This window comes from Podarcis pityusensis (genome assembly GCF_964106645.2).
Source record: "Podarcis pityusensis genome assembly, chromosome: 7".
Classification (NCBI taxonomy): domain Eukaryota; kingdom Metazoa; phylum Chordata; class Lepidosauria; order Squamata; family Lacertidae; genus Podarcis; species Podarcis pityusensis.
Window position 1 is genome coordinate 90,110,341 of NC_138031.1, and position 27,867 is coordinate 90,138,207.

The following is a 27,867-nucleotide window of genomic DNA, read 5'->3' on the forward strand; positions in this document are numbered from 1 at the left end:
GCAGGAGACTCTTCATCTCAGGGTCATGGGTTCAAGTTCCATGTTGGGCAAAAGATTCCTGCACTGCAGGGGGTTGGACTAGATGACCCTTGCAGTCCCTTCCAACCCTACAATTCTATGATTCAAGCACTAGTTGCCTATGAAGCATGTTACACGCCAGAAGCTCAACGGCTGGAGAGCTTGAGGTTGTGGGGCTGGCGAAAGATTCACAAGATCTGACCTTTAACTGCAACTCAACAGCAAATTAAAATACTCCTCTTGCTCAGCACTAGCCACCAAATAAGAGTTAAAGTCTACTCAAAGCTTAATAAGGTACTTTATCACAGTATTAATATTCCACAGTGGTAAGGAGAGTTTCAATTAAATTGCATTCCACAAGCACAATATTGACACAGCCCACAGGAGAACAATATCTGGACGGAATTAAACAGCCCCCCAGTCTTGGGCTGCTTCCTGCTGGCCCAGCTAAGCCCCATTGGCGCGGCAGTGCAAAAACACAGAGCAGGCAAGGCAACAAATCTGCAGTCCTGCTGAGGCAGCACTAAGGAGAGTCAGGCAAAGAGGCAAAGTAAAACAACAGCAATGCTCCTTTTTTGTTCTCGTTTTAGCTGACATAAAACAGATCTGCTTTATTAATCTTTGGGTGACATATTTCTAGAGGGGATGGACTGGCAATAGGTTCAGGACTGGGAAAATCAAAGTGCTTCACCACACGACACTGACACAAAATGTGGTAAGGGACAACATTACTTACTTATTTCATAAACTTTATACCCCACTTGATTATAAAAAACCTCAGAGTGGTTTACAAAAAGATGAAACAGTAAAATCAAGTAATAGTTCTGCTTTAAAACATACAAAAGTTAAAATACTAAAGCAGATTAGAATCACCTCAACTTTCTAAGCATCTGAGTAGGGCTTGTTTAAACAGGAATGTTATCAGCATGTGCCAAAAAAAGTACAGTGAAGGCGCTTGCTTGATCTCAAGAGGCAAGGAGTTCCAAAGTCTAGGCGCAGCCACACAAAACAACAAATTTCTTACGAAGGCGCCTGTAATAGTGTCAAATTCACAGACCGAGGCAGCTGAGAGGGCACAGGCAGGGACAGAGGATCTCGTAGGTAAACTGGCCCAAGTTGTTAATGGCTTTGTATGACGTGCGGCGTAAATTAATAATGCAGAGTTTTAAAGAATAAGAGCTTTACTGAGTTAAAATAAACTTCTTCATAAACAACATGGTTCCAAACAGTTTGACTGAGATTACATACTGCTCACAGCTGAGGCAGACGGACTCTGACTGAAAACTTACAGAGAGCACAAAGAGAAACTGGCTGCCGAGTCCCCGGCCAGAGGGACTCCCCAGTTAGCAGTCAGGCCTGGAGAACTTGAGGAGCCCCAAATGACTGGGCCGTCCCTGCGCCTCCCAGCCTGCTTGGCTGCTTCTGCTCTCATGTGTCTTTGTCACATGACACTGTATCCTAACAGTGACACCATGAACTCAGCCTTGTAGCAGATCAGCAACCAGTGCAGATCTCTGAGCAGAGGCGCCATAGCTGTCAGCCGTCCCTTTTTGGCGGGCAACTCCCTTATCCCTGCGCCATTTCCCGCTGCTGTCCCTTATTGATGATGTCCCTTAAATTTCCCGGGTTTCACGCTCGCCCGGCTCGGGAGGGAAGCAGCGGCTCGGGGTCCTCCGCCTCGAGAGAGTGAGCTGCCGCGTCTCCGTCTCTCCCTTTTCCCCCTCAGGGGCGCGTCGTGAGGAGACGGGTGGCGGTGGGTGGGCACTCTCTTGCAAGATTTCCGCCGCGCTGCCAGGGGAAGCCGGAGGGGGCAGCGGCAGCGGCTGAGGAGGCGGCCTGAGGGAGGAGGAAGAGGAGGGGATGGGGAGGGACGCAGAAGGGCGGCACTTCAGCGGCCGCGGCTGTGCCACAACCGCCTCATGCTGGGCTCGCAGGTGCCGTGGGCAAGAGTCTCTCCCTTCCCCACCCCCGTCGGGCGGGGAAGGGCCGATGGAACTCCTTGCACCAGGACAACGGCAGCCCCGACATGCTGCTTAGCATCCCCTCCAGCCAGTGCAGCATCTTAATGTAGTGATTTCCCCCTCTGCATCCCTTTCATAACTCTATTTTTATAAATCATTTGTCCATCCATAGTTCAAATTTTTACTACAAGTTTTCTGTCAATCCTACCATTGTATGTAACTCTTTACAATAGCTTTTCAACTAAATTATAAACTTTCCCCATTCTTTATTAAAGAGATCCTCTTCCTGGTTTCTAATTCTGCCTGTAAGCTTTGCCATCTCTATGTCGTTCATCAGTTTTGTCTGCCCCTCTTCTTTGGTGGGGGTTGTAGACCCTTAGGATTTTCTAGTCCAACCCCCTGCAAAACCCAGTCAGTCGCAGCCAAAGCAGCCTGGCTCCATGAGTGCCGGATGGATTCCTGTATAAACTAAGCCAAAATCCCTTATTTTGGCTGCTGATCCCTTATTTTTGAGGCTGCTGGTCCCTTATTTTCAAATCTGTAAGTTGTCAGCTATGACAGGTGCTGTATCCTGAAAGGGCCTCACTCCCGTCAGCAATTGTGCTGCAGCATCCTGCACCAAAAGTAGCCTCTGGATCAAGTGTGAGGGAAGCCCCACACAGAGTGCCTTGCAGTAATCCAGCCCTGAAGTATCCAGCGCATGAACTTTGGCAATGAGTGCTGTCAGCCGTGACAGCTGAGTGAAACCTCCATGTGAAGAGCAAGTCGACCTCTAGTAAAAACAAGAAGGTGGGGAAGTTGCTTGGCAAGGCACGTCCTATTTACACCCTCTTCAATTGGATCCAGGTGGACTTCAGAACTGAGTCACTAAGGCAGGCCCTATATTTTTAATAAAAGCCGTCAGAATTGATTATCTATGTGAGAATCAAGGAACTGACTTCAGTTTCTACTCAAAAGCATTTACAGTTAGCGCCATGAGGCAAACTCAGATGATGAACCATTTTCCAAACTGACCTTATAATGCAAAATATAGCCAAGAGATGCTTTGTTCAAGTGCATATTTATCATGAGAATTAGAACTGTGGCCTTTCAATGCCTCATTACTATCCTAGGCTAATTTACTGAGCAAAACAAACAATGTCGCTCTCAGCTCTTGCTAGCAGAGCTCATAAAGTGAAAGAGCACCAGCCGTTGTAACACAAAAATAGACCTCTTAGAAAACCAAACTGCCGAAATTACTGCAGTAAACTGGTCATTATCAGTAAATTGGTACGGGCAAACACAATCCTGAATTCATATTTAAACACCTCTCCCAACAGGTTATGAAAAACCTGTACTTTAATGGATAATAATGTGAGAAGCTCAATGCTATAGAAATTGTCATTTTCAAAAAGTTGACTGTTTAGTTTTACAAGTAACAACATACTCTGTTTTATATTAGAGTTCATCTACAAAAAACAAGAATGTATTCATGTCTTAATTGAAAAGGTTTACGTGCTACTTTTCAGAACAATAATCTCACACAGCAGTTTAACAAGATTTAAAATACAACAATAAACAACTCTGATTCTGATGACAAATAAATGTAGGACTAAAATGAGCCTTGGCCACAAGGCCCAACTAGTCTAGCCCAACGATCAACCTTATATTTTAATCACAGACTCATAGAATTGTAGAGTTGGAAGGGACCCCAAGGTCCAACCCCCTACAATGCAGGGATCCTAAAAGAGCCCAATGCACAGCACGAAGACAGTCCTAAAGAAGTGTCTATAGAGCTTGTTTAAAGACGTCAGCTTGCCTCATTTAGCCTAGAATTAAGTTCCACCAATTGAGAGGGGGCACCACAGAAAAGGCCCTGCTCTTTGTACCTATAGCTGACTAGCTTTCACCAACAACTGACAAGCATATCATCACAGCATTTCTTATGGTGCCAGTGTGGGGTAGTGGTTAGAGGGATGGACTAGGAAAACCCAGTTTTAAATCTCCACTCCACCATGAAGCTCATTTGGTGACCTTGTGGCTGGGGGTAAAATGTTCACAAAACCTTGAGATCCTTGAAGGAAAGGCAGGATATAAACATAATAATAAATAAACAACTTTTCTTGGTCTTGCAACCTACACTAAATACAAAGCAACATGCAAACAAAATTCTTGATACTATGAATAGAGGTTTCCAGAACAGGTTTTTCTGAACAACACTGTATGATCAAGATGCTGTAAACAATAAAACAAATAAACCTGCCTTGCTGCTTACCACTATGGATCTAAACGGGGCGGGGAGGCAAGTTGTACACAAACAAATGGAATCTGAGCAAAAATCTCAAGGCAAGCTTCTAGGGTTTAAAGGTGTAAAAAATGACAATTTCAAAGAAGATTTAATTATTTCACACCTCACAACCAATACAATGTTCAATTGGGTTCTATGGTGATTGTTTCATGCCACAACATTTTGTCTAACAAGCATAAGGCGATCCAGCTGTTCAATGCGAGAGGTAACTGTGACGATGCAGTAAGCAAGAAACAGTGGGAGCCTCCTAAACAAACGCAGAGTGAACCTTTCAAGTGGTATGAAAAGGTGGGAAAAGATGGAGGTTCCTACCTGCCTGCTGAGTACCAGCAGAGTGATGAAGAAAATGAAGAGGGACACCGAGCCCATTGTCTTGAGATCTTTCAGTATCCCTGGTCTGTGAAAGCAAATGTGTAAGTAGAATTGGCAGGAAAACAAAAATGCTATTCATATTCTGAGCCTGTCCACTTTCCTTTGAGTTGCTGCGATGGAGGACCAGATTATACTATGAAATACAAGCTTTAAAGCATTTCTTGCACTATAACACTTCAGGCTGCTATCTGATGTGAGCAAATGTTTCTCCACATAAGAAATTCATGAGCAGGGTTCAATGAAAATAAGTCAAGTTTTCTCTCTGACTGACTAGTTTCCAACGTATTTTGGGATCTCCCCCTTGCCATTAGTTTAATTGCAGCAAGATTCCAGACAACACATACATCTGCTGTAAAGAGGAACTATATAGGATACGAGGAACAATTTACGCTCTAGTAGGGTCACACCAGGCGCATAAAGCTTTCAGACTGTTATTTGTTCCCATGCCCCTTTTCATAAAGAGATCAGATAACTAGAGTTATGATCTTTATTTTTATTTATTTATTTCATTTATGAATCACATTTCCTTTGAAGAAATTTGTATTGAGAGAATGAAATTTTGGTCACGGTAAAGAAAATTAAATACCTCATTTGTGGAACATATTAGTTTCCTATGAATAATGCCACAGTAATTGCACATATAATCACTAATGCTAGAGAACATTATCTCTTGCTAGCCTGACAAATCTGGAGACAGAGTTTCCATATTTAATGGGTCAATTCTGCAATCCTGAAAATTAACGCCTGCCCTGCTTGTTATTGCCCTTGCCTGCTTGGCGATATTTGCATTATTATTATTTTGTCATGCTACTTATAAAACCTAAACCAAACAGCTGAACTGAACGCAATTGTTTTTTCCTCCCTCCTCCAGGAAGCAGGGGCCAAACTAGGTTTTAAAGGGAGACAGAGCTGCCACTGCTGAGCCCATGTGTGACGTGACATCGCCATACTGTGGATCTCCACACCCCACATAACCAGCAGGCTAACACAGGGCTTGTCCACACTTCTGCTGGTCCCCCTGCTTTCCCATGGGGAAACCTGCTCTTTAGAGCTCCGGTAGAGAAAACATCCATTGGGTTTTCCACTGAGTGATGTCTGATCCAATTCAGCACTGTTGTTGGCATCCATCTGTCTCATGAAGCAATGGAGTGCATCTCCAGGGGTGAAGTCAAACCGCTGAAGGATCACAGTGCTTGCTGTGGCAGCAGAAACCGGCACCTTGTAACTTCTGCCTCCTGCGTTCTTTTTGCTCTGGTAGCAGTACTGAAGTGACCTCCCCACACTAACTGGACAGTGTATATGGAGGTCATGAGCTGCCAAGAGGACAAGACCCACCTCTCAGCTTCACTGATGTGGTCCAAAGGAAAGCAGGGCAATACGTTTGACACCAGCTTGGCTGCTGGAATTACCAGAAGGAGGCACACAAGGCACCATCCAACTCCATTCTGGATTTGTGTAGAATTCACTCCTTAGCCTTTTCTTTTCCCAAAGACATCCCACAAGGCAGTGGAGGTATAGAATCAGTTTTCCTTCTCCCAGATGGGCTCCCTTCCCAGCTTGACAAGCCCCACCCGCCCCATCAGTGCTAAAGAGCAGGTTTCCCTGGGGAAAGCTCCAGGGCAAAAGGGAAACGGCTTGGATCCGTGCATAGAAAGCACAGGAGAAGCAGAAAAGCTCTCGGCCCTGTGATTTCTAGGCACAGGACAATCAGGAGTGTGGATGAGCCCACAAAGTATGTTGATGTCATGCCACGTTTGTTTGACTACTACACATTACCAGAGGAGGAGCGCAGTGCAGGCAGCTCTGTGGCTCTAACAACACCTAGTTTGATCCTAAGCAGCTCCTTCCCTGAGGCTCAGATTCACTGGCCTACCTTTTCAGAGGGGCCATTGTATAGAGGGATTTGCTGTAGTTGTCCAGCACAGAGCCATGTGTGTGCAGAAGAATGACATTATAGGCCACCAGAGCAAGCAGCATGATTGCCATTTTCAGCTCATGATTTATCCGGAGGAAAACAGAACAGGAAATCAAGCCCAGGATGCAGCTATAGATGAAGTACTGGAAAAGGAAAGCAAATATTTGGATTTAGTTTGCAGCTAAGGCCTAGTTCTCACTAATCTGTGGTTGTCCCTCAAGTAGAAAATAAATAAAAATAAATTCACACATACAGTGTGTGTCAGGGTGAAGAATCCAAGTCTTCTCCATGACAAGTGAGTTTTCCATGCACAAGAGCCTATTTTCACATGCTCCATGAGATCAGAGGGGGCATTATCACAATGGTTTCCGTGGTTTCATCCCATGCCACTGTGGTGGCATTTAAAACGCTGGAACCACATAATCAATTCCCCAGGTCCATCCTGCATAATTGTTGTACTTGCTTCCCAACCAGGAGACAACTGGATGAGAAGGACCTACACAATAGCCCCTCCCTCTTGGTTCAGGACAGTGGAGGTTGCTCCATTAAGGCCAACAGGGCAGTGCCCCACCACGCTCAACCTGCCCCCACATTTACAACAACCAAAGGCTGGCACTGCCTGCTGGTTTCCTGCTCCTTAGTCTCCTTAATTGTAGAACCTGAAGGAGCATGGACTTTCATGCAAATGTAGTTAGGACTGCACTAAAAGACTCCAATCCTATGTACACTCACTTGGGAGTTTGTCCCAGTGAACCCAGCAGAACTTCTTTCCCCAAGGCCCTTTGCTAGAATGTCTAACAGCTCCTGGGAAGGTGTGACATTTCCTTGGAATGGAAACCTTTGCATAGCAGTAGCAACTATGGAGGGAACGCTAAGAGGTGCCTCCAAAGTGGACCTTAGTCCTTCTGGCTCTATTGACGGTACCGGAACAAGCTTATACAAATAAGAAATATAATATGAACTTACTGGAAGGAAAAAATAGTTGTTTTGCATATATGAGAGGATATGACTGCTTGCATTCAGAGAACTTGCATTTGATGTATTTAGCATGGAGAGGAATTCAAGCACACCATCATCGTCCAAGAAAAACTAGAACAAACATGAAATCTCTTAGGATCTGGAAAAACGAGACATGAACCTACCACCTTTAGAGGCAAAAGGGACAATAATTCATCTTCAAACAGCCTTTAATGCCCCCATGGGTGTGGGACAACAACTACCTCAGTCTATCTTGCTTTGGCCCAGGACTATGAACCTTCAGGTTCTGGAGACCTGAAATGTGCAACAGTGCTTAGCAAGAAAGATTTGTTGTATCTGACGAGGTGGGTGGTAGTCCATAAAAGCTGATACCATAATAAATTTATAGTCTTTAAGGTGCCGCAGAACTCTTGTTGGTTTTTATGCAACGAGAGTGACACGGTACCCCTCTGGAAATTGTCAAAGGTACAGCAGACTAGTTGAGGTCAAGATCATTGACCTAGCAACCATATACCCACTTTGCCACCCAGGCTATGGTCCACAGTTCTCAAATCTCCCTTGCTGGTCTAGTTCCTTCTTGCCAATGGTGTATAGACCCTTGTAAGATTTTTCTCTAGGCCTATTTCTTCCTCAGCGCCTCCTTTCTTCAACTCCTTTGTTTCCTCAGACACTGGCTTTGCCCCATTTCTTTATTTATATTAGCTCTATTCAGGTGATCTGACCCCAAAGTTGCATCAATCCACAAGTGGAGCTCTGTCAACAAGCCAGCCCCAACACCGGGCTCTTTGATAAGCCCTGGCCCCACTGCAAACATCTGCACAGAGAGGGCGCTGCATGTATACCTCTTTCCTTGCAGGTGTTATCACCGTATGTGTGGACACCAGGGGCAAGGCTAACCAGAGTGTGCAACTTTGGGGGCAGGTTGAGTCAATCCCAAACCAGAGTGAAACTGCTGCATGTAACAAGCATCACAGAAACACGTCAGAAAGATAGAAAAATAGCAATGGAAACAAAATCCCGTTCAACTTACCATATTGAATACAGCCATTGTTAATATTATAGCTGTTGTTATCATAGTGAGAAGGATACGTGGCCAGGGGTGGTTTGCGATGACTCCGGAGGACTTCAAGATCCACATCATTGAGGCCGAGACTTTCTTGTTGCACTGCTGTACACGGAATACAGGAAAATGCATCACTATGAATAATCTGTTTCTTCCACGTTAGCTTCAAACAAGAATTCTCACAATTTTAAACGGCAAGAACATGCAGGCGATGCACAGAGAGCAGCTGAGGAGAGGGTCTCAAGCATTGCTCAAACACATTGATGAATTGTTCTTGAGTGGATTAAAATGTGCACTGAATTGCAACTATTTCCATATTGGAGCTGTAAGGTAGGAAATGACTGGCTAACCACGACAGTAGATAAAATGGGAATTAAGCGCAAAGGTCACTGATCAACTGAGTCTTATGTAGGATCCGGGGATCAGACAGTTCTTATTTCATTTTTTGGCAAATGCAGAGACTCCAGACTAGCTAGCAAGTATAGCATAATTTTAAAATTCGCAGTATATTAAAGAAAGGATCCAGACACATTAAAAACCCATTAACAATACTAAACATTAATAGCAGAATGATAAACGCAGTATTAAAAACCATCCAACTCACAGAGCCCTAAAGCCAAGCAGCATGAAAAGTTATTTCATTTGCCTTGTAAGGACTACAATAAATCTAACCAGGCAGACCTCCCTGGGAAGAGTATGACATCATAAAAAAATTAAACCCTAAAAGCTTTCTGTACTACAAAAGTCCCCACGATCAACATCTCAGTCTTGAGCACTTTTATTTCAGATACATGTGAATGGATTCTATAAAAACATTTAAAACTGAAGTTACCATAACTGCTTTCCACTTTCACATAAGTAAAACTCAGCTACAATTAAATTAAAAAACTGCTAAAATAAACTACAATTATTATGACATGATCAGCCCAGAAGGAGCATCAGCCATTTATCCATAACCTACTTCATTTTATTCTCTCTCAGTTTCTGCTTAGATTACTTGCCATGAACACACATTGCAAAATTCCCATGGGGGACATTTCTCTCCATCCCTTTAACTTTTATTTAAAAAGCAACAAACTAAAGGCAACTGAACATGTGACAGAGGGCCTATCCACCCTTCGGCTTGTTCCACATTTTCTTCCGTTTGTCACAGGGCACATGAGTAGCACCACAAGTTTTGTCCAGGTCCTTTTGCCACACCTTGTTGTTGTTTAGTCGTTTAGTCGTGTCCGACTCTTCGTGACCCCATGGACCAGAGCACGCCAGGCACTTCTGCCTTCCACTGCCTCCCGCAGTTTGGTCAGACTCATGCTGGTAGCTTTGAGAACACTATCCAACCGTCCTCTGTCGTCCCCTTCTTCTTGTGCCCTCCATCTTTCCCAACACCAGGGTCTTTTCCAGGGAGTCTTCTCTTCTCATGAGGTGGCCAAAGTATTGGAGCCTCAGCTTCACGATCTGTCCTTCCAGTGAGCACTCAGGGCTGATTTCCTTCAGAATGAAGAATAGGTTTGATCTTCTTGCAGTCCATGGGACTCTCAATAGTCTCCTCCAGCACCATAATTCAAAAGCATCAATTCTTCGGCGATCAGCCTTCTTTATGGTCCAGCTCTCACTTCCATACATCGCTCCTGGGAAAACCATACTTTTAACTATACGGACCTTTGTTGGCAAGGTGATGTCTCTACTTTTTAAGATGCTGTCTAGGTTTGTCATTGCTTTTCTCCCAAGAAGCAGGCCTCTTTTAATTTCGTGGCTGCTGTCACCATCTGCAGTGATCATGGAGCCCAAGAAAGTAAAATCTCTCACTGCCTCCATTTCTTCCCTTTCTATTTGCCAGGAGGTGATGGGACCAGTGGCCATGATCTTCGTTTTTTTGATGTTGAGCTTCAGACCATATTTTGCACTCTCCTCTTTCACCTTCAATAAAAGTTTCTTTAATTCCGCCTCACTTTCTGCCATCAAGGTTGTGTCATCTGCATATCTGAGGTTGTTGATATTTCTTCCGGCAATCTTAATTCCGGCTAGGGATTCATCCAGTCCAGCCTTTCGCATGATGAATTCTGCATATAAGTTAAATAAGCAGGGAGACAATATACAGCCTTGCCGTACTCCTTTCCCAATTTTGAACCAATCAGTTGTTCCATATGCAGTTCTAACTGTAGCTTCTTGTCCCACGTAGAGATTTCTCAGGAGACAGATGAGGTGATCAGGCACTCCCATTTCTTTAAGAACTTGCCATAGTTTGCTGTGGTCGACACAGTCAAAGGCTTTTGCAAAGTCAATGAAGCAGAAGTAGATTTCTTTCTGGAACTCTCTAGCTTTCTCCATAATCCAGCGCATGTTTGCAATTTGGTCTCTGGTTCCTCTGCCCCTTCAAAATCCAGCTCGCACTTCTGGGAGTTCTCGGTCCACATACTGCTTAAGCCTGCCTTGTAGAATTTTAAGCATAACCTTGCTAGCGTGTGAAATGAGTGCAATTGTGCGGTAGTTGGAGCATTCTTTGGCACTGCCCTTCTTTGGAATTGGGGTGTAGACTGATCTTCTCCAGTCCTCTGGCCACTGCTGAGTTTTCCAAACTTGCTGGCATATTGAGTGTAGCACCTTAACAGCATCACCTTTTAAAATTTTAAATAGTTCAGCTGGAATACCATCACTTCCCCTGGCCTTGTTATTTGCAGTGCTTTCTAAGGCCCATTTAATTTCACTCTCCAGGATGTCTGGCTCAGGATGTCTGCCACACCTTACACTGAACTATTTCAAGGGTGCATCCCTGAAAATGTTTGATATTCCACCCAACAATGCTTCACATTGTTAAGACATTGAAAAGCATATGAAATAAATCTCTGCCTTCGGTAGCATGGCTGCTTTAACAACATACCCTAAATGTCTACATACCAGTTTTATTACACTAACACCACTTACCTAACCACTTTCATGGAACCTTTTATCAGCATTGATAAAAGCTACTTTTAACCAAAAAGGTTTATGTTTGAATAAAGGTACTGCATTAAGAAGGGGGGGGGGATGATCTTTGTGCCTTTCACTAGAATGAATGCTTTATTTTTTCCAGGTTCCTCCTGTTCTTTTATTTGGCATTACTTGGAGTAGGAACAGCTCTGACCTGAAAACTATCTGTACATTTCAAGCTCAAGAGATATTTGGCATCCATCTGCTAAGTAACAATCAGGGACACATCAGGTCACATACCCTTTTTGCTTTTTTTCTCCTATACATCAAAAACCAAGTCGCTTTGGAAAAACTGTCCAGCTAGTAAGACAGTTTCATTTAACAGAAAACACAATGGGCGAGAAAGAAATTGCTTGCAGTCTTGACAACACTGAGTGATGTGAACTCTAGAAATCACCACAGGTTGGTAAGTAAAAGTAAATTAACTCCAGGGAAGAAAGTCCTCAGCGATCTGTTTCCTTACCCAAGCTACGAAGAAGGATATTATGCTGAAGGAACTTTTCTTTATAAGGTGGTCTTCAATAATGTTGAGATATTATGGCCTCATTACTGGAATTGAGGTTCTAAGAAAAGCAACATGCTCCCAGCACCTACTGAGCTATTCAGCAAAACAAATAAAAAGTATTACTGAAAGCAAAAGACAGGCAGCTGCAAAGGAGACTGGAATTAATATAAAAAATGCCAGGCCTCCCTTAAAATATCTCCTTTTTGTAATAATATGATGATGACGGTACAGGAAGGAAATGTGTATGTTCCTTAGAGGGAGGAACACAAAGCACCTTTGCAGTAATGTAATTACCTCTTCAGAGAAAGAAAACAATCAAAAGCCATCCTTTCATTCTGAGCACAACTTTTGTCTTAAGGCACTTTTTGTCTAGCACAGTTTGAGAGCAGCCTCCGCTGCAGCACCTCCATCATGGCTTCGTTTGATCTGATTTTGTCTTTTCTCTTTCTCATTTGTTCCTGGGTACTCTTTAGCTACTTGTGGTGCAAGTGCACTCCACAAGGGACAAATCCATCCATTTGCATTTGCAAGTAGGTGCACTGACTTGCCAGCTTCAAGCTCCAAACAGACGCACAAAAGTGCAAGTAAAATGCTTGAGAGCAGGCTAGGATATAATGCCACTAACAATGAGGAACGTTGTCCTAGTTGTCCAAAGCCCCAAAGTCTCAAATCCCTACTAAACCCCCAGTCAAGTTCTTCTTCCTAGCTGAGATGCAGGCTTCTTCAGCTGCTCTCTTCTTCTGAAACATTTGGGGAAAACAGGAGACAAAGTATGTTACTGCAATGTAGTCAGTACCCGGTGATACCTATATCTGGTCAGTGTTAACTGGATTCCCTGCAACTGCAGGACAATCTCATTTTCCTCTTGCTGGGATAAGTAACAAAGAGCATCATTCAGAGCCTGGATCTCTTTAAAGCAGTTTCTTCATTTTGATTCACTGTCCTGAGAACGCTGACCCAAAGTTTTGATAAGCCGAGTTACCAGTGGTGGTGGTTGTGCTGCAATGGAACTCCTGGGGTCAGGATCCGGTAGAACAAGTTCTGTGTTCCCATAGAGACTTTAGACTTCTTTTTCTCAGTGCATAACTATATGTGGCCTTAACTGTGTAGTTCTGGCCTTGAGTACAATTTCTACGCACGCTTAGGGCCCAGCCATGTTTCCCCTTAAATCCAGAACTCTTTGTGCCATTTTCAATTTGGTCCAGGGCTGGGTGTTCCCACTTGTGATTTTTGCCTTGGATTTTACTTGGGAAAAAACCCCAAAACCCAGTGTTTTCCCCTTCATTCTTTGTATAACCAATAGTCTGCTTTTCGTGTTGTCTTCACCTTCAGCTCCCCCCACCCGTGGCAGAGAGTCAGAGAATCAGAAAACCAGAGAATCAAACCATCATTTGACATATACAAAAGGAGCTATGACCCTTCCAATACCTATTAATTAACACTTATTTTTAAAGACAGAAAATAAAGCTGTGATTGGAATCATCACAACAAATCAAAGAAAACGAGCAGGAACACACACATTTTGCACATGTATCATTTGACCACAGTTTTTATTAGCGCTAAACAGGGAAGAGTAATAAAAAATTAAGCACTCAGAGAAAACTGGAAGTGCACTGCAACCAGAGAAATTATTCTGTAGGTGATAGGGGGGAAAAGAAGGAAAGGAGGGAAGAGCAGATTGCCCCAAACACAGCTCCCAGGAAAGTATGCTTATTCCCCTTCAAGATCTATTTTAGGATTAGAAGAGGGACAAATATTTCTTCCAGTTTTCTGTAGACTAATGTTTGTCCTGATTCAGCAGGAAACAGCGCGTTTTCCTAGGAAAGGCAATGGGTCAAGAAAAAACCCTACTGGACCCGTGATAATAGATAGATACAAAAGGCTAGAAATCACAGGACAAACAGCTGTGTGGATGGGCCCTTACTGTAGTGAGTGAAGACTCAAGCTGCATTAGGGGCCTCCTACTTGCAACTTGCACTGTAAACAAGTCCCCTTACCCTTCCATGCTATAATCCCAAACTGAACTGGAGGCCCCGTGCTGTCCATTTGTGTGGGGGTAGAAACCTGCACTCCAGAGCAGAACTGTGCAGTTTGTTTGTTTTTAATGATATTTATTAAAATTTTAGAAAAAAGAATTACATAAAAACAAGAAAAGCAAAAACAAAAGACAGAAATAAAAATACAAGAAAAATACAAAATACAAAATACAGAATAAAAGAATAAAAAACACTTAAAAAAATAAAAAAATCAATAAAAAATATTATTTAAAAAAAAATAAAAAATAAAAAAATAAAAAAATCAATCTTTCCATGCCTTACATTCATATCCTTGTTTCTCTGACCTCCTCATACCTCCCTTTTTTGTATTCCAATTCAATTAGTTAATTCAGCAATTTCTTTCCCTCTTTATTTTCTCTTAATCCTTTAACTTAATATACTATAACTTTAAATTTTCACCTGTTATCAATCCATTTTTACATACACCTTTATAGCATTACTGCTTAAACCACCTAACTTCATTCTAACATCATTCTAACATTCATTAATTTTGCAATATTTCTGTAGTCTTTAAATTTCTTCCAATCTTCTTCCACCAACTCTTCTCCCTGGTCTCGGATTCTGCCAGTCATTTCCGCCAATTCCATGTTGTCCATCACCTTCATCTGCCATTCTTCCAGAGTGGGTAGTTCTTGTGTCTTCCAGTACTTTGCAGTAAGTATTCTTGCTGCTGTTGTGGCATACATAAAGAAAGTTCTGTCCTTCTTTGGCACCATTTGGCCGACCATGCCCAGGAGAAAGGCCTCTGGTTTCTTCAAGAAGGTATATTTAAATACCCTTTTCATTTCATTATAAATCATCTCCCAGAAAGCCTTAATCCTTGGGCACGTCCACCAAAGGTGAAAGAATGTACCTTCAGTTTCTTTGCATTTCCAACATTTATTATCGGACAAATGATAGATTTTTGCAAGTTTGACTGGTGTCATGTACCACCTGTAAATCATTTTCATAATATTCTCTCTTAAGGCATTACATGCCGTAAACTTCATACCTGTGGTCCATAACTGTTCCCAGTCAGCCATCATTATATTATGTCCAACATCTTGTGCCCATTTAATCATAGCAGATTTCACCATTTCATCCTGAGTATTCCATTTCAACAGCAAGTTATACATCTTTGACAAAATCTTAGTTTTGGGTTCTAACAGTTCTGTTTCTAATTTTGATTTTTCCGCCTGGAAGCCAATTTTCTTATCTAAATTATATGCCTCCATTATCTGATAATAATGAAGCCAGTCTCGCACTTTGTTTTTTAATTTCTCAAAACTCTGCAGTTTCAATCTATCTCCATCTTGTTCCAAAATTTCCCAATATTTCGGCCATTTGGCCTCCATATTGAGCTTTTTCAGAGCCTTCGCTTCCATCGGTGACAGCCATCTCAGAACTGTGCAGTTTGGTCCTGAAACAGCATCCCCTCCATCCCACACAGTAAACTGTTTAATTTCAAGAGCCACTTGTGATCTGAGATGTGTGGGGTTTAGAACCTTTTATCTCAGGATGTTGTATCTTAGTTTAAATTCTTGATTGGTTACACATATTTGGGGGGGGGGGACTTAATTAAAAATTATTCATGCTTGTCAGCAAAAGTCATTGGCTATGACAGGTCAGACAAGCTACAATGCAAGTCTCTCAGTTTTTCATCTCCAGTAAAGGTCAGTACATAGCAATGCCTATATGAAAAAGCTTCTGCATTTCACATCATTGATAAAAGTGTTAAGCAAATTAACTCCAAGTAAGGAAGTTCTCAAAAGGTTTATTTCTCACCCAGACAACTAACAGGAAGGGAAAGTAACCTTGGCTGTATTGCATGGGCGTTAAGGCCTCATTGCTTATGCAGAACGAATTGTGCTGCTAGGGCATTCTCTTAATACCTACCAAAAGCTGTCCAGCAAAACAGATAAAAAGAATGAAGGAGAGCACAAGGAAGGCAGCTCCAAAGGAGATCCCAAGGGCAGACTTTCTACAAGACAGGAAGAAAGGCCTATTAGAGAAACCAATGTACAAATAAAAGACACAGAAGGAATTCTGGTTGATGGATTGTTCAAGCACGTTTGCAGTCACTTAATGTGACTGCAACAGCCATGTGGGTCTGCCTCCTTTGAAAATTGCTTAAAAGGAAAAAAGAAAATGCATCATATATTATTGTATCTTAAAGAATAGGCAGAATGAATTCAGTCTTGATTGGTCTACTTTGGTTGTATTGAAATCCCAATGGTACATTCTGGTATGTTTTAAATTTTCAAAACAAGAGTGAATACTAAGGAATGGATCTTTTAACAATTGCAGGTTAGATTAGTTTTAGGTATAAGTAATCTAAATGAATATTTGCACTTGTTGAGGAGCTAAGAAGTGGCTTGCTGAATAACACCAACTTTTATATTCCTGCTCTTTTCATCTTTCTTTGTTTTTGATTGCAAGCTGATTTGCATGGGCATTTGCCCAGAAAAGCAAGCTAAAAATTATATCTATCATCGATCTCCATTTGGCCACAGATGGGAGTCAGAATGCTGGAGGCCCACCACTAACCCCTCCTGCAAACTTTCCTATTAGAGTACCCATGTGGATTCTGACATGGACTATGATCTATCCAACATGTGAGCAGCAAGGACGTTTACTCCTTCCAGGCAACACCTCTCATTCCATGTGGCAGCAATCTTTCCTGGAAGCCCTTTTGCCAAAACAAACATGCTTTAAGACTAGATGTGCTTATGTACTGGGTTTGGAGAAACGCAATGTACCTTCTCAAGGCTGCTGTCATTTTCTTTTTTACATGGGTAGGAACAAAATAGATCTGAGGGGCCAATGCTAGTGTATTGCCCAGGGACTCCCAAAATTGGAGCTAGCTAAGCAGTCCAGCATTCTTTGCAAGAATCCCAGAAACAAGGAGGTATTAAGTAGGCTACTACAAACTAGTCTGTCATTAACCAATGGCACCTTCTGCCTGGCGTGCTCTGGTCCATGGGGTCACGAAGAGTCGAACACGACTAAACGACTAAACAACAACAACAACAACAACCTTCTGTCTATCCCTGTTTTTAAGATTTCAATATATGTATGGGAAAGATGTTCATTGACAGATTCCTGCAGGGAGCTAATTTTTATCTTCAAGAGCTTCGACTTGAGTTTGATAATTTCAGTATCTTTCACTCTGTGGGGTTGGGTGTTCTTTTTTTTTTTGTACATTCATGAAGCTTTCAACAGATTTCAGTCAGTGCAGAGGCTTGGACTGCATAAGAGCTTCATTGTTAAAACATCTTTTGAATATAAAAATCCATGGCAGCCCTCCCTTTTCTTTTACCAGGTGCAGGAGAAAGAAAGCCCTTATAAACACGAGTGGGTTTTTTAAACTTCTTCTTCTTTCTTTCTTTCTTTCTTTCTTTGTCAATTGCTTCCTGACAATTGATGGTACAAGTGGTTTGTTTTTTTGGAAATTCAAGTGTACTGTACATACTGTTCTACTGCTCCCATCCCAATATTCTGAAAGTTTCCTATTTATAAATGCATGAAATTCAACAGCGGTTTGAATTGCACAAGGCTTTTGAGCAGTTTTGTATGACTTGAACTGCTCCCACCCAGAGGCTCTTTCCCAGAAACCAGTCATTTGTCTGTGTGTCACAACACAGTGTCCCATCCCAGTCCCATCCAGATATGCTGCAGCAATACCAGTGTTGGAAGGCCAGCTCTGTAGCTCTGTCCCAATGGGCACTGATGGGTCAGAAAGATGTAGGAGGGCAAAACCAGCCAGAAATAGAAGCAGAATTACATGCCAGGATTTATTTATTTAATCAGCCAGTCCCTTATTGCATTTGGGATTAATGGCACAACCTTCCCAGAACTGAAAAGGGTGACAACAACATGAATGGAGATAAACAAAGAGCTGTGCAAATTTCTTACTTACTTGGGTAGTACTAGGATCTGCACAAGAAAAATGCAGAAGAATATAAGACAAGCACAGGTCACATAGTACTTGAACGCAGGAAGCGTTGTTGCTCTATACTAAAACAAAATTAGAAAGAGATTACAAAATTAGAAAATTAGAAAGAAATTACAAAAAAAACCCTAACATAATTTTAAAACAGTTGGTAAAATTAACTCAGTTACTAGAACACAGGCTTATGCTTCCTGAGCTGACCATTAACTCAAAGACTTTAAAGAAAAGAACTGGAAAAAATCACGGAGAGCAGGTTTATCAGCTGCTCTTAGCTATAGTAGCTAAACAGAACCTCCATGTGCCATGGCGATGCACCTCTGCCCGCTAGTGGCAGAGGGACCAATTATGGGAAATGGGTCTTGCTTTCATGCCCAGCTGATAGGCTTCCTGGAAGCATCTCTTTGGTCAGGGGGCACCAAACTAGATGGACTCTTGGACTGATCCATCACAGATTTTATATTGTTATATTGTACCTCTTCAATGGTTTTCCAGAAAGAAAACAGCAAGAGGAGCCACTGCCACTAACAGTTGTGCCTCTCTTGACCATTTGTTTAAAAAATGTTTTACATAAACAAGGGGCTCAAAAACTGCGACTATTTGGGGTACGTAACTATAATTATAGGGACGCGGGTGGGTTAAACCACAGAGCCTAGGACTTGCCGATCAGAAGGTCGGCAGTTCGAATTCCCGTGACGGGGTGAGCTCCCGTTGCTCGGTCCCTGCTCCTGCCAACCTAGCAGTTCGAAAGCACGTCAAAGTGCAAGTAGATCAACAGGTCTACTCTGGCGGGAAGGTAAACAGCGTTTCCGTGTGCTGCTCTGGTTCGCCAGAAGCGGCTTAGTCATGCTGGCCACATGACCCGGAAGCTGTACGCCGGCTCCCTTGGCCAGTAAAGCAAGATGAGTGCCGCAACCCCAGAGTCGGTCACGACTGGACCATAATTATAGGAAACAAACCACCAATACGTTCTCTTGCACAAGTCCTATCGAACTGCACCTGATGCTCCCTTATGCTGCATTTTAGTGGAGAGCTTCCCAGTTGATTGTGGCAAGGCCTACGGGGATAACATGTTTATCATGGAATGTTCCCCTTTCTCCCTGCAATGGAAAATGGGCAAAACCAACTCGACCCAGAAATCCCCAAACAGCCCACTTCTAGCCTTAGAATAAGCTGACATAATTGAATCAGAAATGTTGAAGACAGAGCAGGAGATAACCACTGTGTGTTAGCACTGAAAACATTCAGAGCAAAAAGAGAAAGGAAGGACGACTCTCTCGTTTGGACCAAATGCTCTGATTTGTTAGGCCTGGTGGACAAGCACATATAAAACACAGCAGTGGAAGAACTCAAAACCAACAAAGTTCAAGTTCTCTGGTCAGTCAGACGCCACTTCTATGAAATTTACAGTGCTTTGCAGGAAGAGCTGAAAGGCTGCAATCTGGAGAACAGGCACATCATTTACATTACCAGAAGGAATCCAATTTTGCTCCATGTCAGGAAGGAGATTAAATAGAAGAACCGGTGAGAAAAACCGGTCTACCTCAACTTAGACACCAACAGGGCCACACATTTTTCAGGTAAGAGGACCCCCATGTAACTAGAAACAACTAGTGCCATGACTTACTTTTACAAAATGAACACAGAACCCTGATATTGTATACTAAGTGTTAAAGGTAAAGGGACCCCTGACCATTAGGTCAAGTCGTGACCGACTCTGGGGTTGCGGAGCTCATCTCGCTTTATTGGCCGAGGGAGCCGGCGTACAGCTTCCGGGTCATGTGGCCAGCATGACTAAATGGTTCTGGCAAACCAGAGCAGCGCACGGAAACGCCGTTTACCTTCCCACCGGAGCGGTACCTATTTATCTACTTGCACTTTGACGTGCTTTCAAACTGCTAGGTGGGCAGGAGCAGGGACCGAGCAACGGGAGCTCACCCCGTCCCGGGGATTCAAACCGCCGACCTTCCAATCGGCAAGTCCTAGGCTCTGTAGTTTAACCCACAGCGCCACCCGCGTCCCTTCTATGCTAAGTGTTACTTACTTCTTTTTCCAGTGCTTTGTTATAGAAGAGCAATGATATCCTTTGAATATCCTCAGACTTAAGCCACTGCCTAGAAGAGGAAGAAAGAACATACAGATTATTATACATAAAGCTGGATAATTATTTGCTTATTATATTTTTCTGAAAAGTTTAAGTAAGAGGCACAGGGAAGGCTGAGAAAAGAAACTATAGCCCTGTGAGGGAATACACCCAATTTCAATTTTTAATATAGGGAGTTTGCGTTTCTTAATGCAGAAAGTATTGATCTGATGTGTAGAGATTTTTCCTATTCTGATTAATTCAAGAAGGTTCTGGAAGCTACTGGAAGCTTCTCTGTATGAAAGAAGCTTCATGATTGTTTGGGTTATACCTTCTGGGAAGCTGGTTTGAACTGGTTCTCTTATCTCTTCCAATTAAGGTCATGCTGACTATAAATATAGACCAGAAGGAGCCTGGGTTGACTTCCGGGTTAGCGCCATCGGCGAATGGCGGAGTTCCTCCGACCGGAGGAACTGGCTCCGTGGAAACTGGGTCTTCCCGCCGCGGCGAAGGTGGGGACCCACTTGATATCCCAGGCAGAGGAAGCCTGGGAACGTGGGGTTCGGCAGGGCACCAGGAGCGCCTCCCCTACTCACGGGGAACCCCATTTCGGGGTTCCAGAGTGAAGTGGGATGAGTGGCGCGGTGCTGCGAACTGATTGCTACTTTCACGGAGTGAAGCCGCACAGCCATTGCCAGAGAGCGCTGACTTTTTCCTGTGGACAATTGGATTTAAAACAAGTACCCGTGAGTAGAAACGGAAAATTGGATCAAGAAATATCCTAATTTGGCACTGAAGCGGGAAGGTTCAAAATAGGAAGTCCGCCTTCCGCTTTTTGTATATAGACTGAAGCAAAAACCTTGTAAGCTAAAGCCTGGAAAGTCGTTAAAAAAGTCTAAATTTCCTTCATTTATAACCACTAAAACCCCCTTGGAAGCAGGAGAAAAGGGGGGGGGGACTTTGTTTAATGCCTGCAGGAGAGGGAGTGAAGAAAGATAAGTTTCCACCGTCTCTAACCTGGGAACGGGGTGTCTGAGACAGAAATTGTTGGAGAGGTTCACTGACTGTGAATGGAATATTTTGACAGATAGCTAAAGAAGAGAAATAAACTGATTCCAATGTTGCCTTTTGCATTCTAAAGAAACAAAATATCTGAAAAATGAAAGTAATTTTCCTTTGTTGGACTTGCCTTAAAAAGATGGATACAAATAGAAATTGTCTCCTCTAGAGGGAGCTTGCTAAATTGTTGCTGCAGTCTACTTGAGGACTCTACAGCTGTGAGATTAAGATCGTGGGACCAGTCCTTTTGACCTTGAATTAAAATGAACTGGGAGGAAGTTTTGGTGCTTGCTTTATGCAAGACAAGTGCTTTGTTGGAACAGATGCATGAGAAGATGGATTTGATGAATGAGAAAACGGATTTGATGACTGTTGTGGTCAATAATTGTGGACAAACAGGGAATATTGATATAGAAACCACTCAGGGACCAACTCAGGAACCTGTATTGATTGGGCAAGCACAGAAAATAATGGAGGAGGTTGCGATTGCACCTCAAATAATACAAATGGAGAGATCTGAGGGCCTGCAGGAGCATAAGCCGCTGTTTTTGAAGATTGAAGTTGGAGTGGGCCAGGGGGAGTCTGGAGCTGAGGAGGTTCTTAACTTTGGAGGGACTTTGAAATATGCTCTTAAATATTTTTTGGATTATATTGATGACTGTGGGGAGTGGGACTGTGGGGAATGGGCTGGTTTGATGAAGGGAGATGGAGATAACTTTGGGCTGGAACCTCCCAGAGACCTACTCCTCAATGAGAAAGGAAAAGAATTAAGAAAGAGACCAACAAAAGACAAGGAAAAGTGCAGGTATAAACAAGAAGAAGAAGATCTGCAGAAGGGACATGGAAGAGACTTAAGAGCCTCGGACATAAGATTACCAGGTTGATGGACTAGATGGAATGGACAGTAAGGACAGACATGACCTGAGACCAGGAAGAAGAGACGTTGGATGAAGATTGGAAGAAAATATATAAAGAAAAATTTTTATTTAGGGAATTAGCCTAAAATTAATGAATATTAGGGACAATGTTGGAATGAAACTATATGAATCATAGAATCATAGAGTTGGATGGCCCACAAGGGCCATCGAGTCCAACCCCCTGCCAAGCAGGAAACACCATCAGAGCACTCCTGACATATGGTTGTCAAGCCTCTGCTTAAAGACCTCCAAAGGTCCTCCACACTCCTTGGCAGCAAATTCCACTGTCCAACAGCTCTTACTGTCAGGAAGTTCTTCCTAATGTTTAGGTGGAATCTTCTTTCTTGTAGTTTGGATCCATTGCTCCGTGTCTGCTTCTCTGGAGCAGCAGAAAACAACCTTTCTCCCTCCTCTATGTGACATCCTTTTATAGATTTGAACATGACTATCATATCACCCCTTAACCTCCTCTTCTCCAGGCTAAACATGCCCAGCTCCCTTAGCCGTTCCTCATAAGGCATCGTTTCCAGGCCTTGGACCATTTTGGTTGCCCTCCTCTGGACACGTTCCAGTTTGTCAGTGTCCTTCTTGAACTGTGGTGCCCAGAACTGGACACAGTACTCCAGGTGTGAGGTCTGACCAGAGCAGAATACAGTGGCACTATTACTTCCCTTGATCTAGATGCTATACTCCTATTGATGCAGCCCAGAATTGCATTGGCTTTTTTAGCTGCCGCGTCACACTGTTGGCTCATGTCAAGTTTGTGGTCAACCAAGACTCCTAGATCCTTTTCACATGTACTGCTCTCAAGCCAGGTGTCCCCCATCTTGTATTTGTGCCTCTCATTTTTTTTGCCCAAGTGCAATACTTTACATTTCTCCCTGTTAAAATTCATCGTTTGTTTTGGCCCAGTTCTCTAATCTGTCAAGGTCGTTTTGAAGTGTGATCCTGTCCTCTGGGGTTTTAGTAGAAACGATATAAGGAGTCATGTATAATTCAGTATTAAGTTTCAAGCTCTAAGGTATTTTACGGTAAGATAAGGTTAAATAAATCAAGGCAATTTGAATAACAGAATATGGGGAAAGGTGGAAAGGATTTGTTGAGTTAATTAATAGGCTAAATTGTTAAGATAAATTATTCAATAAAAATTGAGAAAGATGGAAAGAATTTGCTGAAATAACTAATTAAATTAGAATACAAAATGGGAGGTGTGAGGAGGTCAATGAAACAAGCAAATGGAAGCTAAAGATACGTAATATGGGATTTGTGGTTTTTTTCTTCTTTTTGCTGTATTGTTGTATTGGTTTTTATGCTTTTTTTATGTATTGTAGTGTTGTTTCTTATTTTTTCTTCCTTTCTGTAATTCTGAAACTTTTAATAAATATTATTTAAAAAAAAAACCCAGAAGGAGCCTGGGTTTTACTTTCTATCTCTCTTCCTTTTGGTGTGGTATTCTGTACATAGTATGCCTAGTGTTAAGGTTTAGTCTTGCTATAGGTTTATAAGTTTTGTAAGTGCTGCAACTGGATTTTTATGGACTGGACCAATCCTGAATGTACTGGATCTGTGACCATTATGTTTATTTGCCTTCAGTAGCAAGTAAAGTTCTGCTGGATGAAGTACAATTGCCTCTGGTCTATTTTTGGGAATCTCCGCTACGTGTTTAAGTTTTTTCTCTTCCTCTGGCACTGGCGCGTCAAATAGCCACGGTCCATACTGGCAATGAGACCTTCTGATTTCAAACCTTCTGAGTAAACAACACTATATGATCATGTGTTGGTGCTCTTAGTTGATCGGGTCTCAAAAGAATATTTGAGAGAGCAGCTTCTTGACATTCAACTCATTTAAGCAATTATAGGTCAAACCCAGACCTTGAATTATGTCCCCAAATTATAAACAGCCAGTGAGGATTCTGGAGCCCTGCTACACATGCTCTAGGCAGTCCACTGAACCAGAAGGCAAGAGGAACAACTGCAGATCAAATTTCACACTTAAATTCAGTTTAAGTAGCTGAGGCTTAAGCATGCAAAACAATGCACATAAATAAAAAACGTTTGCATATGTATCAGCAACCTTAGCAAACAGAATCCAGCAAGTGATAGTATCTGTTATTAAGAATGACCAGACCAGTTTTATAAAACAAGACAAGAAGCAGATAATATTAGAGAAGTGATGAATTTGGTAGATTTAAACAAAAATAAAGACCAATTTCTAATTTTATGACTAGAAGCTAAAAAGGCTTTTGACAAAATTTATAAACAGAGGTAAAGGTAAAGGAACTCCTGACTGTCAGGTCCAGTCGTGGACGACTCTGGGGTTGCGGCGCTCATCTCACTTTACTGGCCAAGGGAGCTGGCGTTTGTCCGCAGACAGCTTGACTAAGCCACTTCTGGCGAACCAGAGCAGCACATGGAAACACCGTTTACCTTCCCGCCGGAGTGGTACCTATTTATCTACTTGCACTGGCATGCTTTCGAACTGCTAGGTTGGCAGGAGCAGGGACCGAGCAACAGGAGCTCACCCCATCGCGGGGATTCAAACCGCCGACCTTCTGATCGGCAAGCCACAGCGTGTTTAGACCACAGCGCCACCTGCGTACAGAGGTAGCTCTAACTAAATTTCGTTTTCATTTGTGTTTTATAAAATGGATTAAAATATTGTATGACTCGCCTACATCTAGAGTTAAAGTGAATGGCAAAAGTCTGCTACTTTTCCACTGTCCCGAGGAATTGGGCAAGAGCGTCTACATTCACCTTAGAACCGCCCCCCCCCCCGGCTTGTGCTATTACAGGGCAGTACACAATTCAGTTGAATATAAATTGGTTTTATCTGCAGATGATATTCTTTTGTTTATTTTGAAGCTTCATACTAACATTCCTATGTTGAGCCAAACAATAGATACCTTTGGTAAAATATCAGAATATTAACTGGTCCAAGTTGGAATGATTTTTCTTGCATTTTTGATAATTTTCTCTCTCTCTTAATTTTTTTCTTTCATCACTTTGTTTTCAATGAATGAAATTCTTTTAATAAAGTAAAAACAACCACCACCACCACAACCTATAGCACATTCCCCAACAATGAAGAGGACCAAAGAGCCTCATCTCATATGGTGTTCTAAATAGGTCTCTGAGTCATTTAGCACAGTCTTTGCTCAGTTCTCATTTGCTTCCAATAAACCAGACACCCCAGGTTACTAAAATACTTATTCCTCATCTATAGGAAATTCAGCAATGGAGTGTTTTGGTCCTTTGAACTCCTGACTTCCAAACACAGTGAATCACTGGACTTACCAGAGAGAGGGGTGGGGGAAGGACAGGGGGAAGGGAGCTCAGTGCGGAGTGGCACAGCCAATGAGGCACTCTTGCCATTATGTTGGCAGAACATGAGACAATTCTTCTCAGGGTCACATTGGGCAAGTTACCGGCATTGCAGGGGGTTGGACTAGATGGTCCTTGTTATCCCTTCTGTGTTTCTGTGTGCTTGCACAGTGCCAAGGTCTCGGTGCCTTGCCCCTCCCCACATTGGTTAGCCCCAGTGACATGCTGTTTTCGGAAGCCAGGAGAGCAGCAGTGCCTCACCTACACCACTGCACAGAGCGCTACTGGTGGTATCAGTATCAGGGCAACCTTGTGTGCAAACATACTTTTGAGCGTTTATTCCATCAATTGCTCGAATCATCCTTTCATTCAGTTCTTCTTCAAACTTCTTCTTCTGAGATTTTGTTCTGTGGAGGACAAAAGGGCAAATAGGAGTTAGTAGCCTTGGGGAAAATACCCAAATAAGGCATGGCAACGATTAGAGAGAACAAAGAGAACAGAGAACAAAAAGGAAGCCAGCTCTTTGTATTCCTGTTTTCCTGCAGCAGTATATAGAACAGAGTCTACACAACTTGCCATATTTGGACCTGCATTTAACATCAGCCATTTGTTTTGCAATATGAAGTTGACTTGTTGCTGAGATGACTTTAGAACAACATAACCAACAGTTTGACTTCAGGTCGTCCCAAAACTGCAGGAAAGTAGAATTTAGGAATTCTCTTAGAATAACTGGGTCTGATATAGTTGCCCTCAAGTGGACTGGTAAAGTTACACATTTTGTTACCTATAAACTTGACCAGTTACCTTATGTGATTCTGTGGCATCGGGACATTTAGAAGTTTGCAAGAAATGGCTTATTTTATCTCTTCACGATGAAGCCTCTGAATGAATGAGCCAAGTTTATCTGCACCACCTGAAGTCTCTGACTATATGCCTGCATGGGCATATTCTTCCTTTCACAAGCCCAAGGTAGCCTTCCTTTCTGACCCAACTCAGAGCACCCACCAAGCTGAACATAGTTCACAGCTACATGTGGTAGGTAGCTCACTAAGAGATTAACTCTTCTGCTTTTCTGTCTTGCCTGAAACTACAAAAGAGGGTTGTATGCAAGTCCCCTGGCAGGTAGGTGTCATGGGACTGCCATAGAATGCCGGGGAGGAGGAGGAACATTCAGAGGGAGGTAGACAGGAAGTGACGGATGGGGAAGGGGGAGAGAGCCAGGAGGCGGAAAGGCCCTTAGATGCAGAAGCAGAGCCCCAGCAAGCACAGGAAGTTCTGGTACTGATGGTGAGGCGGTGCCTATTCCGTCTGCCCAGGAGAGGAGAGAGTTAAAGAGGAGGGGCGAGAGGCGTCACAGGAAACTTCCTCGCCTTTTCTGTTGGAGGAGAAGCCGGCAAAAGCCACTCCCAGAATCTGAACTGGAGGATTCAGATGCATGATTGTAATGTGCTGCCTGTACATATGTAAAATAAAGAACTGTAAATATCTCTGAATGAGCAGAGGTGCTTATTGCGAAGAGCATACACGAGCTATCACAGTAGGTCTCAAACATTTTTATCTATTTATTGAGCTTTGACTGCTCTTCATCCATTCCAGATTTCAAGGTGGTATATGGGGTCCTACCAGACTGAATTTTTTTGCAAGTGTATTCTGCATTGGTACAATAATAGTACACTAGTGGTTGGATTTATAGTGGAGCACCATATATAACTCAGTTTTATTAGTTGTTCCCTAAAGCCACATTATTGCCATCTGGAAAAGCAGTATAGTGTGACAAAAGTGGTACCAACCCATCCCCCAGAGCCCTTGTGGTATGAAAAGTTACAGAATTTCAGCAGGAAGCTACGGGACATGAAATGATTGGAAACAGAGCAAAATGTCTGCCCCAAAACTTTTGCAGGTGCAAACATTATTGAAAGTAAGATCATGCATAAATGAGCACAAATCTTCAGGACTGAACAATAAACGATGCCTGGAGGGACCCACAAATAATATTTTAAACAATTACCATGTCCAATAAAAAATTAACAAGTTAAATAAGATATTAACAATTGGAACACAGGAAGCTGCCCTAGACTGAGTCAGACCATAAGAGTTTGAGCAATCAACAACCACAGTAAGACTTGGAACCATCATGTATCTCCAAACGCCTGGCTAAGCAAGTGAGTTTTTACTTGGAACTGGAAACCCAATATCATAATGGCCATCCATGACTCCAGGAGAAAGGAATTTCACAGTTGGGACATCACTGCAGAGAAAGCCTTCTCCTGCGTTGCCACCCATCAGGCCACAGGAAAGGCCTGGGCTGGCTGGCATTGGGAGGGACATGTCCTCAAGCAAGTGGGTCCCAAGTCAGTTATGGTTTTTATATAATGACATCATGAGAAGTAGCACATAGGATGTCAGAACAGATCCCATGCGGTTGGTTTTATGTGGG

General features: G+C 42.7%; 1 protein-coding gene across 2 annotated transcripts in view; it reads right to left on the bottom strand.

Moving 5' to 3' along the window:
• The window catches only part of ADCY2 (adenylate cyclase 2), a gene marked incomplete at its 5' end in the record, with an annotated part of 124,135 nt that overhangs the window by 22,865 nt on the left and 73,403 nt on the right, over nt 1-27,867 (bottom strand). For both annotated transcript variants that reach the window (XM_081012940.1, XM_081012941.1), the window contains 8 exons: nt 4,579-4,663; nt 6,512-6,696; nt 7,520-7,642; nt 8,562-8,699; nt 15,999-16,083; nt 18,022-18,119; nt 20,096-20,165; nt 25,757-25,837. In XM_081012940.1, the coding sequence (XP_080869066.1) occupies nt 4,579-4,663; nt 6,512-6,696; nt 7,520-7,642; nt 8,562-8,699; nt 15,999-16,083; nt 18,022-18,119; nt 20,096-20,165; nt 25,757-25,837 (865 nt within the window). The remainder of the gene's footprint in view (nt 1-4,578; nt 4,664-6,511; nt 6,697-7,519; nt 7,643-8,561; nt 8,700-15,998; nt 16,084-18,021; nt 18,120-20,095; nt 20,166-25,756; nt 25,838-27,867) is intronic.